At 43.0% G+C, this 19020-nt stretch overlaps 1 protein-coding gene across 6 annotated transcripts in view; it reads right to left on the bottom strand.

Annotated features, from left to right (window-relative positions):
- naaladl2 (N-acetylated alpha-linked acidic dipeptidase like 2) overlaps positions 1-19020 on the bottom strand; it is a 955971-nt gene that overhangs the window by 250244 nt on the left and 686707 nt on the right. For all 6 annotated transcript variants that reach the window (XM_078563827.1, XM_078563831.1, XM_078563828.1 and 3 more), the window contains one exon: positions 7708-7904. In XM_078563827.1, the coding sequence (XP_078419953.1) occupies positions 7708-7904 (197 nt within the window). The remainder of the gene's footprint in view (positions 1-7707; positions 7905-19020) is intronic.

Below are 19020 nucleotides of genomic sequence, written 5' to 3'. Positions count from 1 at the left end.
TCCAGGTAATGAATTAGTCCAAGTCCCCTGCTTTTTATCCATAGCTCTGCAAAGTTCTCCTTCAAGTATTTATATTGTACGTTGTGCTACATCTTCTGTTATAAGAGGCATACTTTGAAAAATTCAAAGATTGTACTAACGTAATTAGTTCTGTCTAAGTGAACACTTTCTATATGTCTGTAAATCGATGACGATTAATATTACGGGGAGAATTTTCTCCCCGTGGGGCAGGCCGGTCAGGAGGGGGGGGGCCGATGCACGCTGCCATTTTATGAGCGTGAGCCAATTAAGGCCCACACAGCGTGACGTGTGCCCGGTATGCTGAGCACTACCTGTGCAGCCAGGGGGAGGAGGGAGAGTTGGGCACTTTTGTGCACGCGCGCAGAAAACTCCCTCAGGCAGCTCCGTGCCTCAGGGAGATTAAGTTGAATTTGAAACTTCACAATAAAAAAAAGTTAAAAATCATTTACACGTCCCCTCATGTGACAGTGTCACATGAGCTGGGACATGTTTGTCAAATGTTTAATAAACATTTATTAATTTAACAAATTATAAACCCTTCATGAAACCTCATCCCGCCCGTGGATGAGGTTTCATGAAAAATGCGAAGGCCACTTGGGCTCTTCACCTGCCCGCCAACCTGAAGGTTGGACGAGCAGCCCTGTCAAATTGCTTATTTAGTTTATTGACAGTTCGGCAGGCACGCAGCCGACTTGGGTGCGCGCCCGCCTAATGAAAGAGTGGTATGACGTGCAGTGATATCGGGACGCACGCCCGACGTCACCGTGCGTCATTTTACACGTCTGCGTGCAGGGCCCACCCACACAAACCAAACAGAAAGTCCTGGCCCACAAATTAGCGAATAGATGGAACAATGGGTTACAATACCCACTCTTTGACTAAGGTCAGAAAACATTGTTTTTTCCTTTTAGATGAAAGGAAATCACCATTTTGTTGAAAAATCCTTGGCATCTGCAGCAGCACATGCCTTTAATTCCAATGAAGAATAGGTGTGAACGATGTAGCAAATGAAATAAGTCAGATGGGAGCCCTAAAATCTGAATACAGGAAATTCTATGCTCTTGATGTCAAGCTGCCTTCCAATGGAAATGTGAAATGGAGGATGGAGGCCACAGCATTTCCAATCCATGTTACCTTCCAAGCTAATTACCACAGATTTCCCTTTCACACTATACATGACAAAATCATCGATATCTTTCAAAGCACTTAGAGGATGTCATTTTGTTTGGAATTTTATTATTTTATGAAACTTTTTTTTTACACAGCGAGTTGCTGTGATTTGGAATGCACTGCCTGAAAGGTGGTGGAAGCAATGTTAATAACAACTTTCACAAGGAAGTTGAGTAAATACTTGAAAGAGAAATATTTAACACAGCTATGGAGAAAGAGCAGTGGGATTAATTGAGTAGCTCCGCCAAAGAGCCAAAAAGGCACACAATGAGCTGAAAGGCCTCATGTGCTCTATCATTCCACAATTCTACATAATCATAATCCCTAACTGAAAGGCACTGTCCATTTAATGACCACAATTTCAATCTGTAACAATAAGAAATACAGATTAAGCTGTTGCTTCTCATTCTATCCATCAAAATAGTCATGTCTGCCATGTGCCCTATTACTCATTTTTAAAACAGATATTACATAAAACGTTACATAAAGATAAGTATGATCAGTGTACTTTTATGTAATTTAAAAAAAACTCTTGTACTTTGTTTTCTCCAGTAATTTTTTCTTCTGATCAGTTCCTAATCTTCCCTATTCAAGCAGCTTTCTCCTTCTGTAATCTCTTCCTTGTTTCTTCCTGTTCCTATCAATTTCCCCCAGTCCTCCCTTCCCCTTGCATCACTGGTTTCTCCTAATTCCTGCCTGCTCTGTTTTCCCCTCTTTTTAACGTTTACTCTGTTTTCTCCTAATTTTCCCATTTCTTCAATGTCTTCCTTTTTTGTTACTTATTTCCCCCATTTCTCTTGTTTTTCCATATTGATAGCCAGTTCACAGTTCCTCCTTTTTGCTTGGTTGTTGCCTTTTCCTCCTCTTGCTACCCAGTTCCCCAGGGTCTTTTATTTTCACTGTGGCTATCAAGTTCCATTGTTCCCACCACCCTCCCCCCTCGCAATTTTCTTCTGTTATTATCCACTCCCCTATCGCTACCAATTGCGCCATTTCCTTTTTTGTTTTCTCTCCTGCTTTTACCCATCTACTCTGTTTCCTTTTGTTTTTCCCCAATTTTTCATAGATTCCATCAGGTGGGATGGGAATGGCCACCTCAGGAGAGAAGCATGGTTCTATCACAAGCTCTCAAAGCAATTACTGGAGCGCACAGCACAAAATGGTTTCAAATTTCACTCAGACGCTATGGGGGGATGTTACTGAGAAAATGAAAATGTCAAATTTGTATAAGAATAAAGGGGCATTCGTTTTTCTTCTGACAGCGCTATACCTGAATCGAGTGTGCTCAAGGCTAATGTTGGATATCCGAAGTGGAAATATGTTTTGGTTTTCCAGCAGCGATGTCCTTCAACTTGAGTGAGCACAAAAATTAACCGAAATATATGAATTTAAATTGAACAGAATCTCAAACTATATTTTATGCACGTTACAATTTGAGAGAGATAATAACTGGTGCAGAAGAGTTGTGTTATTTTTATGTAAATTATTCATTCAGAAGGCTTATTTAAACTAAAAGTGGTTTGACAGATACTGCAAGCATAGTCAGGTCACTAAGTGAAGCTGCATATAAAGGAACAGGATTCAAAACATATTAATTCTGACATGGTGGAAAGGGTTTTCCCAATTGAGAGAAAGTCCTGGGCCAGGATCTTTTGCTTGGCATGCAGGCACACGCCTGACATGCCCGAGTGTAAATTAGCGCATGATGATGTCGGACGAGCATCCTGACAATATCACACACGCACGATATTTCGGTTGGTGGGTGCACGCGAGAGTCGGCTGTGCACCCGCCGACAATTAAGAGGCCTATTAAAGCCATTAATCTCTCAATCAACCTGCATATTTTGCTACCCATCCAACACTATGGTTGGTGGGTGAGTGAATCAGCCAGGCGGCCTTTGGATTTTTGAGGAAGCCCATCCAAGGGCGGGATGAGGTTTCCAATATTAATTTTTTTAAATATTAAAATGTTTAGGCAGAATTTTTATAATCTATATGTTTAAGTGAGTGAGCCCAATGTGTGGACATTTTTTTCTGCATTTTAAAATCTTTATTTGATGGTTTTAAATTCTTCAGCTCCCTGAGGCAGTTCTCTGCCTTCAGGGAGCTCTCTTTGCACATTCCCCCGTGCCAACTCCAGCGCTCGCCCTCCTCCCACCCCCAACCTGGCATCGCTGAGCCTTTCAACGCACCTTTCATGCTGGCTGGCTGTTAATTGGCCAGCCAGTGTGAAATCACAGTTGGGGGCTGATCACAGGAGCAGGCCGTTTCCCGTCCGCTCCCAGACCCGCCCACCACACCTGCCTGATGACCTCAAAATTCTGCCCCCGATGTTGGGTTCGGGTTTGGGTCATGCACATGGGCGGGTGACAGGACATCCTCGGAGATTTCCTGTCTGTGGTCAATAATGAGTGGCAGGCGGTAGGAATTTTTGGCATAATTTTTGGCTTTAGGATCCCAGATGGATGGGTGGAGGATTTGTTATCTGGCACTCAGGTGCCTGATCGAGAGATCCAGCATCAGGAAGTGGGGGGGTGCTGGCTGAGAGCCACCCCACTGCCCTTTCTGCCGAACCCTCTTCCACGCAGCCCCCTTACCACCATCATTCACCTGTGTCTGGGAACCTCCTCGAACTGAGGCCTCAGCTGGGTGTTGTACCAACAGCAGCCACTGCCTCCATGGGTGGCATTTCCACCCCCAGAGTCCTTGATCCTGGGGAAGGCCCACCACTGACCTGTCAATTGCCTGATTGGCACAAGATGTGGCAGGCCTTTTCAAAATGAGAAGACGTGGGGGTCTGACCACAGTGCCCATCGCCACCACAAGATTCTGCCCATAGAGGACATTGGGAAGGGTTCTGAACAATAGAGGCTGTGCAGGAACAACTTGAGTCAGAGGGAGGTTGGCTCCCAGCTTTACTGCGGCTCCCTGGATGTACTGCTGCAGGCAGCGAGAGAATGGAGAGAGGTGGTCTTCCTAGTGGAACAGAGGAGGCGGCCAGGAAGCCTCATGAAGAAGGATGATGGTTCAGGTCCAAATGAGACTTCAGAGGAGGAACCACCATGTAAGAAGATAGTGTCACCTCAGTCTAGCACACCCTCCCCAAGCGTAGATACTTTCATGTCAGTGGGCATTGATGCAAGCTTACAATGGCTAGCCTCAGCTGGTAAGCATGGCACAGATGCATATAAGCAGGTAACAGAGGTAGTGACAGCTGCAACTGCTCACCAACAGAGGACTGAAGACAGGTCCACCTGTACTCAGCTTCACATAGATGGTGAGTCTCAGGAGTAATCGGCAAAGCAGCAGTTGCTGGAGCAGCAGTGTGAAATGTGTGAAAATTTGTTCAGTTCGCACAGTCTGTTCACTCCCCTCCACATACGGTGGAGGAGTCCATCCACGCCATGGGTGGCATCATGTTTCTAGCTTACGAGCACATGGCCTCCTCCATAGACAGAATGGAGACCTTCATTCAGAGCCACACACAGCATTGTGGATGCAGGAGGTACGCATTGACCTCTACAGTATGAACTCATCCATGAGCTCTGCTGAGTGACATGTGAGCAAGAAAATCACAAAATTCCTGGACCCATTGCCAGGTGTTCCACAACTCCAGATAGGCACAGAAGGCAGTTGAGCCTTGAAAAGGTCAAGAGGCAGCTGCCTGTACCCCCAGGGGCTCTTCTGAAGGTGTTCCTTGCATTGATGGAGGATCCTCAGCCCCTTTGCTGCAGGAAGCTCTGACAAGGACAGCCCCTGCGCAGATGCAAGATCCCCCTCGATCCCCTCCACCACCACTTTCCCCCATGTGCTGTGCCCCTTTAAGGCTCAGGCATTCAGAGGATGTGTGCCACAGCCATTTCATGCAGCGGAGCAGACCAGACACCAGCCTGCCTCCACATCAACTGTAGTCACCGGGAGAGAACAATGTAGGAGCATTCAGAAGCATTCAAGAAACCCACCTAGTTGCACTTGGTGTCGCATTGGGTATAGTCTTGCTAAATGTCAAAGTGTTAGATATATGTGCCACTTTAAACTTTAAACCTCCCAAAATGCATTCTGTAAAGGTTCACCTGGTCATTTCTCCACCAGTGTGCCTTTACCAGATGGTGAGCACTTGAGATCAACGTTCACTCAACTGATACCTGGGTTCTCTTATGAGGAAAGGCTGGGCCTGTATGCATTGGAGTTTGGAAGAATGGGAGGTGATCTTATTGAAACATATAAGACCCTGAGGGGACCTGACAGGGTGGATGCTGTAAGGATGATTCCCCTTGTGGGAGAGACTAGAACCAGGGGACACAGTTTAAAAATAAGGGGTCTCCCATTTTAGTTGGAAATGAGATTTTTTTTTTCTCTCAGAGGGTCGTGAACCTTTGGAACTCTTTTCCCCGGAAAGCAGTGGAGACAGGGTCATCAAATAATTTTAAGGCCGAGGTAGATTGACTCCCTTGTTAGTCAAGAATCTAAGATTATTGGGGATAGGTGGAATGTGGAGTTGAAGCCACAATCAGAACAGCCATGATCTTATGGAGTGGTGGAGCAGGCTCGAGGGGCTGAATGGCTTCCTCCTGCTCTTAATTCAAATGTCTCTACATTCATATGAGATGGAGGGCATGGAAGGATGTGCACAGAATATGGGCAATATTGAATGTAGTCCTTGGAAAGAGGTAATGATGAGGCCACTGAGATGGTATGGGCATTTAATGAAAGGCCACCAAGGCTACCTCAGGGAGAAGATTAATACAGAAGTAAAATACAGCAGATGCTGGAAATCTGAAATATTCAACAGGCCAGGCAGCATCTGTGGACAGAGAAACAGAGCTAATGTTTCAGCTCAATGACCTTTACCCTCCTCCAACTCTTCTTCCTTGAAGGAGGTGGTGGTGGCATCTCAATGTTGTCATCATTCTCCAATGATACTCCATTCTGCAATGCCAGATTGTGCAGAGTGTCACATCCCATCATGATACACAAGATCCTTGATGAGCGTATTACAGTATTCCTCCAGATCTATCCAGGCATCTGAACCTCACTTTCAGAAGGCCTATGGTCTGTTCAATGGTTGCCTTTGCAATCATGTGGCAGTGGTTGTCGGTGTCCTCTGCTCTGCATTGATGTTCCACACAGGGATAAAGAGCCATGTCTTTAGGGACAGCGCTTGTCACCCAGGACTCATTCACAAAGGCATTCAAGTGATCTGAAGAGCTGAGGCACCTGGGACTGTCTCGGGACAAACGAGTCATGACAGTTTCCCTGGAGTGTTGCACACATCTGCAGGATCCATCTCCCGTGGTCACATACTAGCTGTACATTCAGTGAGTGAAATCCCTTCCTGTTCACGCAGACTCCTTGATGGTTACATGCGGGCAGTCTATAGCTCCTGGACCTGAGGGAATCCTGCCATAGCTCCAAATCCAACTGCCATCTTGGTCTGACTGGCCTGATTTGGTGTGATATCTGATATCTGTGTGATATCTGCCTTGCCTTCTGGTACATGAGATACATCACCTGCTTGATGCAGTTATTGCAGTCGCTGATTGCAAGATCCCACATCTGTCTCCAGACATTCCTTGGAAAGAGTCTGAGGAGTAAAGGCTGAGTGCCACGATCACCTTCACTGCCCTAGGCAAAGGGTGGCCACCACTTTCTATTGGCCTCAACACTTCCTCAGCATTGCACACGGCTCCATTATGATCTGCCTGGACAGATGTCATCTTCCACTGGTGCTCTGTCATCTCCATGCAGCTAAACAGCTGTCTGTATAACCTTTCAGCTGGGTAGCGCCTTCTGTGAACATTATCTTGCATTCATGGCCCTGTGCACCCTCCTGAATCTGAGGTGCGTGCTCCGCTGGCTGTTGCAGTCCTGCTCCCTGTGGTAGCACCTGTCTCTTTCACTCTCCCAATCTCCTCCTCACTGGAGGAGTCAAACTCTGAGTGCAAATGACCCATTGAGAATTGGTACCCTCAAGGCTCAAAGCCTCTCAACCCCCTCGTACAGCCTGTACTAGCTGCAGTGGACCTGGGAGACACCCTTCCAATAAGTGATATTGGTGCACACTGTACAATTTTTAATCTTTTGCTTAACTAAACCTTAGTCGGCCTGTTTCACAATGCAGCTGTAATCCATATCTACCACTTCCAGCCATCATTCACCTGCCACTGAGCTTTCGCCACCTCAGCGAGCCTCCATGGAAGCTGTGCATCACAGGAAAAATTTAAAAGGCATTTCAAAATCACTGTCAATTGGCTGCTAAACAGCCTCAATTGTTTGCCTGTGCCATCCTCCGTGTTCCTGCTCCTGCTGCCCAACCACACACCCCCGCCCCCCACACCCCACCACCCAACCCCTGCCTCCCCATCACTTCTAAGCCTGTCGCCATGGGGCTGGTAAAATTCCACCCACTGATTTTGCATATTAATTTTTTAAATAACCTGCATGAATACATTTTGAATTGGCAAGATATGTTCTGTATAGGAAGTAAATATTTTTAGAGTACATAACAATCCCTACCTCTGCCCATTCATATGAGCCAATATTGCCAAATATACTTCCTCCCCAGGAACAAAACACAATGCTGCGGTTTGGTCGCCATCTTCTCTTCTGAACCTGGGCCATCATAGTCTTGATTATTTCTGTAATGATGGAAGTGCTGCTGGTCCAGAGTTCTTCATTGTTGCCATGGTGACTGCCAACAATAACATATTTATCTGGAAATAAAAATAGTTTGTAGTGTTTATTGAAGTAACTCTTGACTAATTACTTCATACATGAAAAAAGGAAATACATTTAATAAAATAAATATTTCATAACTGAAGTTTATTTTTGATATTATAGAATCTTTGATTAATGTCTGCACAATTGAACTATGCTGTTTGTAGATGTCGCATAGCATGGCAAATAGGAATATTTACCACTGTAAGCCTTTAAGTTTGGTAATCCTAACACAGCTCAGGTCTTCTCCCACACTTTTGTCCTTTAACACAGCAAAAAGATGTTTTTCATGACACTGATTCTCTTGTAATCATGTGCCATGTCATAGTGAGATATGTCTTCATTGCCAACCACCTTTTATTGTGGTATCAGCCACTGGAGATCACTTTGGATGCCCCTTATTCCATTGGAAGGTGAAAATAGCACACTGTCAGAACAACGCACTCTCTTTAAAACTCAAATTCAGCTCCACTTATAGGTGAAATGCACAGTAGTGGTACAACACAATGTTATTTGGCCTAGCTGGCAGATGGTAAGACAGGATAGGGGAATCAGACTTATGGAGAAAAATTGACCCTGTTGGAATTCCACCCATTCAATGCAGCCCAACCACTTCAATTTGATGGGGACATCTCTGCTCGAAATTCTTGCACAAAGTAGGTGAAAGCTTCATTGAAATATCAAATTTAGGAGATATAGTGTACAAGTGAGTGCAGGCCACAGATTCCGGTTATTCATGGCAGAATGCTCAGCCTGCTCAAATGAGTGTTGCTGGTTGCTAGGATGTTGGATGCTGACAGGAAGTCAATATTTTTAGGGGAAGCTGTCATTTTTATCGGACAAATTTTAGATGCTTTTTTGATGATCTTTATTTCTGGGCAAGAATTTTCTCCCCGTCATGCGGGGAGCCGATTGCGGCCTGCGATCAGCTGTGTGCCGCCATTTTACATGGGCGGGCCAATTAAGGCCCGCCCAGTGTGATGCGCTACCTGTGCGGAGGGGAGGTGGAGGGAGAGTCGGGGTCTGCGCTCTTTCACACATGCGCGCGAAAGAGCCGTGCCTCAGGGAGATTAATTTCATAATAAATATTGGAAAAAATAAAAAATAAAATTACTCAAACATGTCCCCTCATGTGACAATGTCACATGAGCTGGGACATGTTTATGAATTTTCATAAAACATTATTTAATTAATAAACCCTTCATGAAACCTCATCCCACCCGCGGATGAGGTTCCATGAAAAATACGAAGGCCGCCTGAGCTCTTCGCCTGCCCACCAACCTTAAGGTTGGACGGCAGCCCTGACAAGTACTTTAATTAGTTCATTAATGGCCTTAACAGGCCTTTGACAGTTCGGTGGGCGCGCAGCCGACTCCAGTCAAACCCGCCGAACTAAAGATTGGAATGACGTGCAGTGACGTCGGGACACATGCCTGACATCACCGCGCGCATTTTATGCGTCGGCAAACAGTGCCCGTCCCCGCACACCAAACAGAAGATTCTGCCCCGGTGTTCTTTGCAGGTGATACAGTGTTCTCGGTAGACTCATCCAAGAATCTAGTTAGTTCCATCTATTACCCTGAACAATCAGCTGACCAGGCGATATGGTGACTTTTGCCCCCAAATGTGATTTTGCAAGACCCAAGAGGAGAGCTATGGATTACAAGATACAGAGTATCTATTAACATTCTGAGATCCTGTTAGATTCCTGGACACAGTCTTTCAGGAACACAAAGGAGAAAAGCCAACAGCTACGTTAGTGTTTTTGGTCTTCTTTCTGATGTGTTAGAAGTGCTAAATAAATGCAAGCTGCTGTTGTTAGTTCTTCAATTACTGCAGAGTACCAATAGCTCAACCTCCAAGATGACATGCCTGGGGACGGAAGTCTGGAACTAAGTCACCCCTCTGTGGCAGATTTGGTAATCTGATGCCAAAACCAGGCATGTCTGAAGATAACTGACTGGTCAGTCTAGTTTACTGATGAAATCTGGAGCAGTAGGTCTTTTGCTGGAAGCTGGTATTTCCTCCACTTGACAAAAGCCTGATGGCCCTACCTTGATAAGCAACAAGTTTCTCAGTGCTCAGTGCCCTGTTTCAGCTGTTTAAAATTTAGCAGTATCCCTATACACGTTTGCACATCTCTGAACCTTGCTTCTGCCAAGCTGCACCAAAGCTTTCTGGGTCGAGGGAAATGGGATGTGTTCCAACATGGTGCATAAACAATTTGGCTAACAAAACCCTTGACCATTTTTGTAGTAGCTTGAATTAGACTCCTCAATATTGAATTAAGATCCTGAGCATGTGAGACACTCATCTGATCAACAAAATTCTATTTATTTTAGGTTTTTAAAAAAAAAAATGTTGCTAGGCAAGTTCTGAAGTTTATACTGGCATCAGATGTGGACAACCCTTATTATTTATTAATCCTGGGTTCATAAGGAGAGGCCATGTACATGGACTATCATTTTCTAGAGAAACCATGACAGAGTGGTGGTCCATGCAGAAATCTGAACCCCAGCCAAACTCTCCCTACCTATATGGCTACCAGTGGTGGTAAAAGTCACAATGTTCTTAACATGCTCATTCCAGTATGTAAGAGGACACATAAACAGCTTTGTTAATTTACTATCCACAGATCTATCCAGCCTTTTTTAGTCAGAGCAGGTAATTATATCATGTTTACCATGGACACTAAGCAGTATCATGAGAAGATCCTACACTTTTTCAAATGGTAACATACCTTAATTCAAAGGTATTAGTGATGACACTCATGTCATCTTACCAGCTCCTGTACTCAATAGTTGTGCCCTTATAGAGTACATGCCATTTTTGACCATTAGTATAGGATCAGCCAGGTGAATATTTCTTTTCCAGGCAGCAGTTACGAGATTTTCATAGGCAATCTACCATGCCTTCATTATTTGACTCAAAGGAGAAAGCAAGGTTGGTGCCTCAGTGACCAGTGATACTGCATTGCTTCCTGGTTAATGAGATTTCTACAAAATCTACAAACAGTTGCCAAGAGCAGCTACAATGGAGTGCTTTGAGTTAAAGAATAACCATTAAACATTCCATAAACACTTTGAAACATCAGTTTGAATGATTTCCTAAATTGGGTGTGCCCTATTATATAGTGCTACTATTGTCTCCAAGATCACTGTGATTTGCTACATGATACATAAATCTACGATCCAAAGAATTAATTATAGAGCATCTACCAGAGACAGACAGCCAGTGCATGCTGTCAGACCATGTCCTGCCTGAACGTGGGCAGGAAGCAGCTATTCACTAGCCCCTAGCCAAGCTGTTCCAGTACAGCTACAGCACTGGGATCTAGCCTACAATGTGGAAAATTGCTCAGATATGTCCTGTACCCAAAATGCAGGACAAATCCAACCCGGCCAGTTACCGCCCCATCAGTCTACTCTCGATCATCAGCAAGGTAATGGAAGGGATCATCAACAGTGCTATCAAGCGGCACTTGCTTAGCAATAACCTGCTCACTGATGCCCAGTTTAGATTCCGCCAGGGCCAATCAGCTCCTGACCTCATTACGGGCTTAGTTCAAACATGGACAAAAGAGCTGAACTCCCGGGGGGAGGTGAGAGCGACTGCCCTTGACATCAAGGCAGCATTTGAGCTCTAGCAAAACTGGAGTCGATGAGAATCAGGAGGAAACTCTCGACTGGTTGGAGTCATACCTAGCACAAAGGAAGATGGTTGTGGTTGTTGGAGGTCAGTCATCTCAGCTCCAGGAGGTCACTGTAGAAAAAGGGAGAGGGCCCAAGGTGGAAACTGGGCAGGGGAGGCTTAAACTTTTCTTGCCGGGGCCAGAGGAGCACTCTTGCCCTGTTTATCTGAAACATTCACAAATAAAATATTTCTTAAACGCAAACAAGATGAAAAACTGCAAATGAAAATGCAGCTTGATAGTGTGCAAATTCCTCTAAAAGTTAATGACCAGGGGTGTAGAGCTGTCAGAGAGCACCAGAATGCTGCTCCAGCGCCTCCAACCAGGGTCTGTGAGAGCAGGGGTGCAGACAATTCCAAACACCCGGGCCCAGGAGCTAGGGGGGCGATGGGTTCGGTGTTTTAAATGGAATTCTCATCTCGAGCAGCTGGAACTTACAATTAAAAAAAAAAATCATTCATGGGATGTGGGTGTCGCTGTCTAAGTCAGCATTTATTGCCCATCCCTAATTGCCCTTGAAAAGGTGGCAGTGAGCTGCCTTCTTGAGCCACTGTAGTTGATGTGGTGTAGGTACACCCATTGTGCTGTTAGGGAGGGAGTTCCAGGATTTTGACCCAGCAACAGTGAAGGAATGGCGATATAATTCCAAGTCAGGATAGTGTGTGGCTTGGAGGGGAACTTCCAGGTGGTGGTGTTCCCATTTATCTGCTGCCCTTGTCCTTCTAGATGGTAGTGGTCGCGGGTTTGGAAGTTGCTGTCTAAGGAACCTTGCTGCTTTCCTGCAGTGTCTTTAGCAGATGGTACACACTGCTGCCACTCTGGAGGGAGTGAATGTCTGTGGATGGGGTGCCAAACAAGTGGGTTGCTTCATCCTGGATGGTATTGAGCTCCTTGAGTGTTGTGTTCTGAAGCCAGTCTGTCAGGTCCATTTCACTCATTGTTGCACCGCTGCTGGGGTGTTTGGTGTGGTGTGGGGGGGGAGGATTGGAGAGGAGGCGGGGTGGGGGGTGTTTCAGGGAGGGGAATGGGGAGGAGGTTGGAGGGGGAGTAGGATCATTATTTGGTTCCATAAATGTCAACTTAACAATGAACCAAATCACAGATAAACTAAATGCTTTCTGTAATTTTCTCAAAAGCATTGACAGAATTTGTTTTAAAGATATAAGAGTGCACAGTAGAGACTTGAAGTGGAAAGCTTTCAGAATCAGCTCATTTTTTAAAACACATTTTAAACTATAGATGAGCAATCCCCATTAGTTAATTATTTTTCAGACTACTGGGCCATTTATTTACCAGTGAGCCACTGAGTCCTTCTTCTGAATTTGCTCAGGCTATTTGTCACAAAACTAACATATTTTTATAATATCATGGTAGGCATATATGATGAATGTGGATGGTTCTGTGTGACTGATTTAATTAGACTAGAGACGCTTAGACTACAAGATTGAAATTATTAAAAGAGTTAGTTGTATAGCAGACTTTTGAAGTGGAGATGGATAAGCTAGGATGAGGATTCCACTGATAGGGTGTGAAAAGAATTTGCATTTTTAGATAAGTGAAGGGGTTGTTTGATTTTCAAAGGGATGGCATAATGTTTACAATTGGCAAGTTAAGTCAGGCAAAGGAATACATTTATTTTCCCCAAATGGAAAAGGCCATATTGACAACATGAAAGATTTTTATATTATGGGAAAAGTAAGTTTCCGAAGACATGTGGAACAATGGGATTTTACACATTAAAGAGAGGCAAACACATATAATGAAAAATGGAAGGCTACGTGGAGGGTGGCTGTGTAAATCTTGAAAGGTGCACAGTGAAACAAACTTGGAAAAAGCCTCTAGGCGCTCTGAAGAAGTTGTGTTAAAAAACCTTTGGAATTCCACTGCTGAGTGGGTGCGGTGGTAATCTTGCCGGATTGCCTGTTTAAATTTAAAATCTGTTTTGGGCCATTGCCTTAAAGAGGGTGTGTAGTTGGGAGTCAGGTTAATTAGGAATTTTGGGATTTGTTATAATATCAAGTACTCTGTAATCTTATGTATGTGATTGAATTTTTTTTTGTTAATAAATGTTTTCATTTAATTTTTAAAATCTCTAAATTTATTAGTGGACTCATTACTTCTGAATTCAGTGCCCAAATCTTCTCATAGTAAATACAAATTGCAAAGCCTTTGCAATAGCGTGGCCAAGTTCCCTCGTGGATTTGGTCCGCTTGGCACTTACCACCTGCCACATCAAAACACTATTAAACCAAGTAGAAATCTGCAAAAATTGCCAGCAGCGTCCGCTTTTCACAATTTCAATTTAGAATCGGGCAGCGCTAGAAAAGAAAAGTTACAAAGGGTCCCAAACCGGATAAGCCACATGAACAAAAACCGTAATGAAGGACGCAATGAAACATTGTTCCGATGTCGTTGTCATTATTAATAAAGTTGATTAATATAAATCAAGTGAGCATCAGCATTGAAAACAATTTCTGCTCCCTCCCAAGTCTTCTCTCATGGTGTGTCATGCTTTGAGAAATCCCTTTGCACTTGTTCTGATGTCTTGGCACATTTTTGTGCAGCCATAATGTGTTAATTGAGCAATATCCAAATGGGGGGAAAGCTACAACAATTAGAATGTATAACCGTCCAAAATGAACATCAAGAGTATAAATTTCAGCAATTGGGGACCTGAATGCAATTTACGTTTTTACAGCAATTAGGGAAATGTTAATTATCAAAAAATTATATATAGTACAAAACAATTTGTATGTGTCCTGAAGGTGGCAGGAGGAAGATGCAGCTACTTAACCTAATGTTGAAACCAGTGCCCTTATATTTTTTGCACATTCTTTCCCCTGCTAATTTTACACTCTGGTCTAAAAGTTACATACACTCTGGGGTTGGCAAGAAAAAGTGTTGACAAAGAAGTTTCACAGGGGCAGGACAAAGAAAATGAAGCTCACTCCCCAGTTTTCAGTGTTTCAAATTCAGGAAGTTCCCGGGCAACTTTAATCGAAAGCATTTTGTTTTCTTTTTAATTTAAAAAATAACTCACTGAACTGTTTTATGACAGAAAGCATAATAACAGTTCAATGGAGCTGTTTCACTTTCCCTCCTAACACCAGCATCAAAGCAATGAGTGATTAACAGGAAAAGCTTGTTTGAGTGAGGGTTTGCAACAAGAACAAGGATTCACCGCTTTGTTTCATGGGTTCGGAGTCCTGTATTAAGGCAGTTAAACTCCACTCACTGTGTATGGGGGAGTGAGGATCATCTTTCATTACAACGGCTCTCTTGGCATTTCAAGTCTCTTTCTATCCTTCTTGATTACACTATCAGTGTAACCTTCAGCTTCTTCCTTCCTCATGTGTTTATCAAACTCCTTGAATGTAACTATACTAAAATCATAGAATGGTTACAGCACAGAAGGGTCTATTTAGCATATTGTCTTTGTGCCAGTTCTCTGCAACAGCAGCTCAGTTAGTCCCACTCCTCACCTTTTCCCTGTAGCTGTTAAAATCTTTTCTTTTCTGATAATTATCCAGTTCTCTTTTGAAAATCGTAATTGAATCTATCTTCACCACAAGCTCAGGCAGTGCATTCTAGATCTAGACTACTTGTTGCATGAAGAAGTTTTCCTTCATGTCATCTCTGGTTCTTTTGTTAATCGCCTTAGGATTCTGACATGCTGCCAATGGGAACAGTTTCTCCCCATTTATATTATCCAGACCCCTCATGACTTTGAACATATCTTAACAAATCTCCTCTCAATCTTCTCTTCTCCAAGGAGAACAGCCCCAGCTTCACCAAACTATCCACGTAATTGAAGCCTTTTATCCTCAGAAACACTATCATAATTATTTTCAGCACCCTTTCTAAAGCCTTCACAGCATTCCCGTTGAGGCTGAACCAGTGGTTTTGAAGGTTCATACCTTACTTACTTTTGTACTCTGTGTCCCTATTTATAAAACCCAGGATTAATTGCTTTCTCAACCTACCCTGTCACCTTCAACGGTTTATGCACATATACATCCAGATCCCTCTAGTCCTGCACACCCTTTCGAAATGTACCCTTTATTTTTGACCAAAATGTATCACTTAACACTTTCTACATTCAATTTCATCTTTCACATGTCTGCCCATTCCACCAGCCAGTCTATAAATTTTTGAAGCCTATCACTATCCTCCTCACAGTTCACAATGCTTCCAAGTCTTACATCATCTTCAAATTTTGAAATTATGCCCTGTACACCCAGGTCTAGGTTATCAATATAAATCAAGAAAAGCAGTGTCTCCTCTATATACCATCCCCAGTCAGAAGTAAGTAAATTTTTCTGTAACTCATGTTTTTAATTAGCTTGAATAACATAACTAAATGGTTGCATAATGAAATCCTAGCTATGCTAAAGACTAATGATTCAAAATGCCACACGGTTTGAAATAAAATGCCTACCGGCGTGAATATTATTCACTTAAAAAGCATAGTTTTACTTACGTTTGGGGACTCAAATGATTAATACATTGGAAAACAATGTAATAGTAGATTTAGAAATGATATGGCCGACACATTTTCTTGGAGCTCCTGCACCCTCCAAATTTTCCACTACACTACTGTTAATGACGTTATTAAGTTGTGAATGAAGTAGATCTCTAAGTTCATAGGGTCTTAACATCCCCCCATGTGCAACTCCCACCCTCCCATTCTTAATTGCGTAGCTATCCCAATCAACTGATGGACATGTGGGATGCATGTAAAGTTTTATTTATGTCGTTGCATAGCAGTAAGTGAAAGCTCTCCTACTCCTTGAAAGAAAATATGCTATGTCATCATTTTTTTCCACTTGATGACCTGACTGAAACCTCAAACAAGCAATAATAGAACTTGTAGGTGCAAACCTATCAAATTAGCAATCACCCAATACAGCACAGCAATGCACCAATCGTTAATCGGTTTCCTACATCATAACTTGTGTCAGCACTTCAAAAGCAATCTATTGATTTTAATGCATTTTGTGATGTTCTGAGAAATGAAAGGTGAGATATGGATGAAAGCTTTACTTTTTAGCTTTGCACACCAAATACCCATTCAATTTATGGATCATTTTTATCAAAGTTTATGGAGAAGGGAAGAGGCAACTGACATAAAATAAGGACGATGATGAATGAAGCTATAGTAAAGCTATAGTAAAGTATAGTATAGTAAAATAATCCCAAGATTATAACAATCAAGCAGATCACCACAGTACGAATTCCAACTCAATGGACAGGATTTTCCATTTGGGACCAACATCAACTGCGAATTGCGACCCTGCACCATGTCGGGAATGGTCACCGGACAGTAATTCTTGCAGGACAGGTCAATTAAGAAAGTTAGGCTGGTTCTTGAAGCTTGAAGACAAATAGGAGCTGTAGGAGCTGCAGCCTGGAGCTGTGAGTAACGGAGAGAGAGGTGCCCTCTCAGCACCTTTTACAAAATTGAAAAAACACCTGCTGGACCACCATTTTGGAAGGGTTTCCCTCCAGGTAGTGGCTTGCGGCTGCAGCTGTGACCAGAGAGACTGAGGGGTGGGGGTTGAGGGGGGTCTCAAAGTGATCATTGAGCACTGACTTCCCCGGTTTGTCCCTGGGAGGCCTCCAGGCATCTGTCGTGTTCCAGACGCTGCGTGGGGCCCACTGGGCTGACTGAACTTAATTGATCTTTGAACTGACTTAATAAACAGCCTGCTGCTTATAAGTGGGTAGTTGTTGCGCACCTGATCTGACCTCGAGGAAAATAGCTGGGGTCGGGACCATGGCGGGGAATCAGCACACTGACTGGCATTGGGAAATTCTGTACCTTCTCCCCATATCAGCACCAAAAATCCTGCCCAATATCTCTAAGAAACACAAGGCAGTATTGCTTTACTACCAGAATTTTGACCTTTGTTCTAAAAGTTTCACATTAGCATGCTGTCAAACACACAAAACTGATGAGCCCTTTTAAAACGCCCCAAATGATGCTGAATGCTAAGTAGTTTCCTATTGGCAGCGTGAACATTTTAAAAGCTAAAGGAGCACACTGTATCAGAGAATAAACTAAGGTCCTATTATCTTCCCAATCCTAGCAATTTTTAGTCTTTCAAATTTGTGCTTTGTGTAGCAGATAAAGCAGTGGTGATCATAAAGAAATGGGGCTCTCTCTAACATTAGAGGTGTAAGATGGTCCAATGATACAAAACGTCACAAGTGTTAACAATATCTTAATTAGACATCAACTATATAATTGCACAATTAATTTTACAACCATTATTCAAATATGCATGCATATTACATTACAAATTAGTTTGCTATAATTATGTTTAAAACAAACTTACATTAATGAAGAACAATTATGATGTAATATAATCACATTTTCAGATGTAAGTGGAAAGAACATAATGATATAAAAAATACGGATAGTAGTAGGTCATATGGCCCTTTGAGCCTGCTCCAACATTCAGTAGGATCGTGACTGATTTTAACATCAACTCCATCTCCGTGTCCAGGCCCCATATCCCTTGATTCCCCTAGAGTCCAAAAATCTATCTATCTCAATCTTAAATATACTCAACAATTGAGCATCCACAGCTTTCTGCAGTATAGAATTCCAAAGATTCTTAAATTAAGCATATGGGATATATTAAATAATACGGCCTGTTTTATGTCTACATTAAAATAAAATTTAGATATAAACAAACTGAGCCAATTCAGATTCAGGTTATTTCTAATGGAGCTTAAATGTATTTAACATTGCAGTTTGGATTCCAGCCAGGTGAAATACTCTTTACATTGTTTAGCTCCCTCATGGTTCAATGCACGCCCAATACTTTGTAAACCAGGTTTGATGCCATGCTGGAATTAAACTTTATATTGAGAGAAATTTAAGTAGTGTGAGTTCTTACCCCCTCTTAACCAAAACACTGAAGAGAAAGTTAAGAATATTTTACATTTGTGCCACACAAGTGCCAGGCAATAACCATCTCCAACAAGAGAGTCTAACCGAAATACCTGGAAAAACTCAGCAGGTCTGGCAGCATCGGCGGAGAAGAGCAAAGTTGACGTTTCGAGTCCTCATGACCCTTCAACAGAACTAAGTAGAAATAGGAAAGGGGTGAAATATAAGCTGGTTTAAGGAGTGGGGAGAAGGGGGGTGGTTGTTGGGACAAGCAAGCAGTGATAGGAGGAGATAACCAAAAGATGTCACAGACAAAGGAACAAAGAGGTGTTGAAGGTGGTGATATTATCTAAAAGAATGTGCTAATTAAGAGTGGAGAGCAGGACAAACAAGGTAGTTCTAGTGGGGGTGGGGTGAAATAAACCATGGGTGGAATACATTTAAAGATAATGGAAATGGGTGGGAAAAGAAAAATCTATATAAATTATTGGAAAAAACAAAAGGGAGGGGGAAGAAATGGAAA

Source organism: Cetorhinus maximus, chromosome 19 (genome assembly GCF_964194155.1).
Source record: "Cetorhinus maximus chromosome 19, sCetMax3.hap1.1, whole genome shotgun sequence".
NCBI classification, from domain to species: domain Eukaryota; kingdom Metazoa; phylum Chordata; class Chondrichthyes; order Lamniformes; family Cetorhinidae; genus Cetorhinus; species Cetorhinus maximus.
Note: the sequence above shows the minus strand (reverse complement) of the source record. Positions and strands in the feature narration are given on the sequence as shown.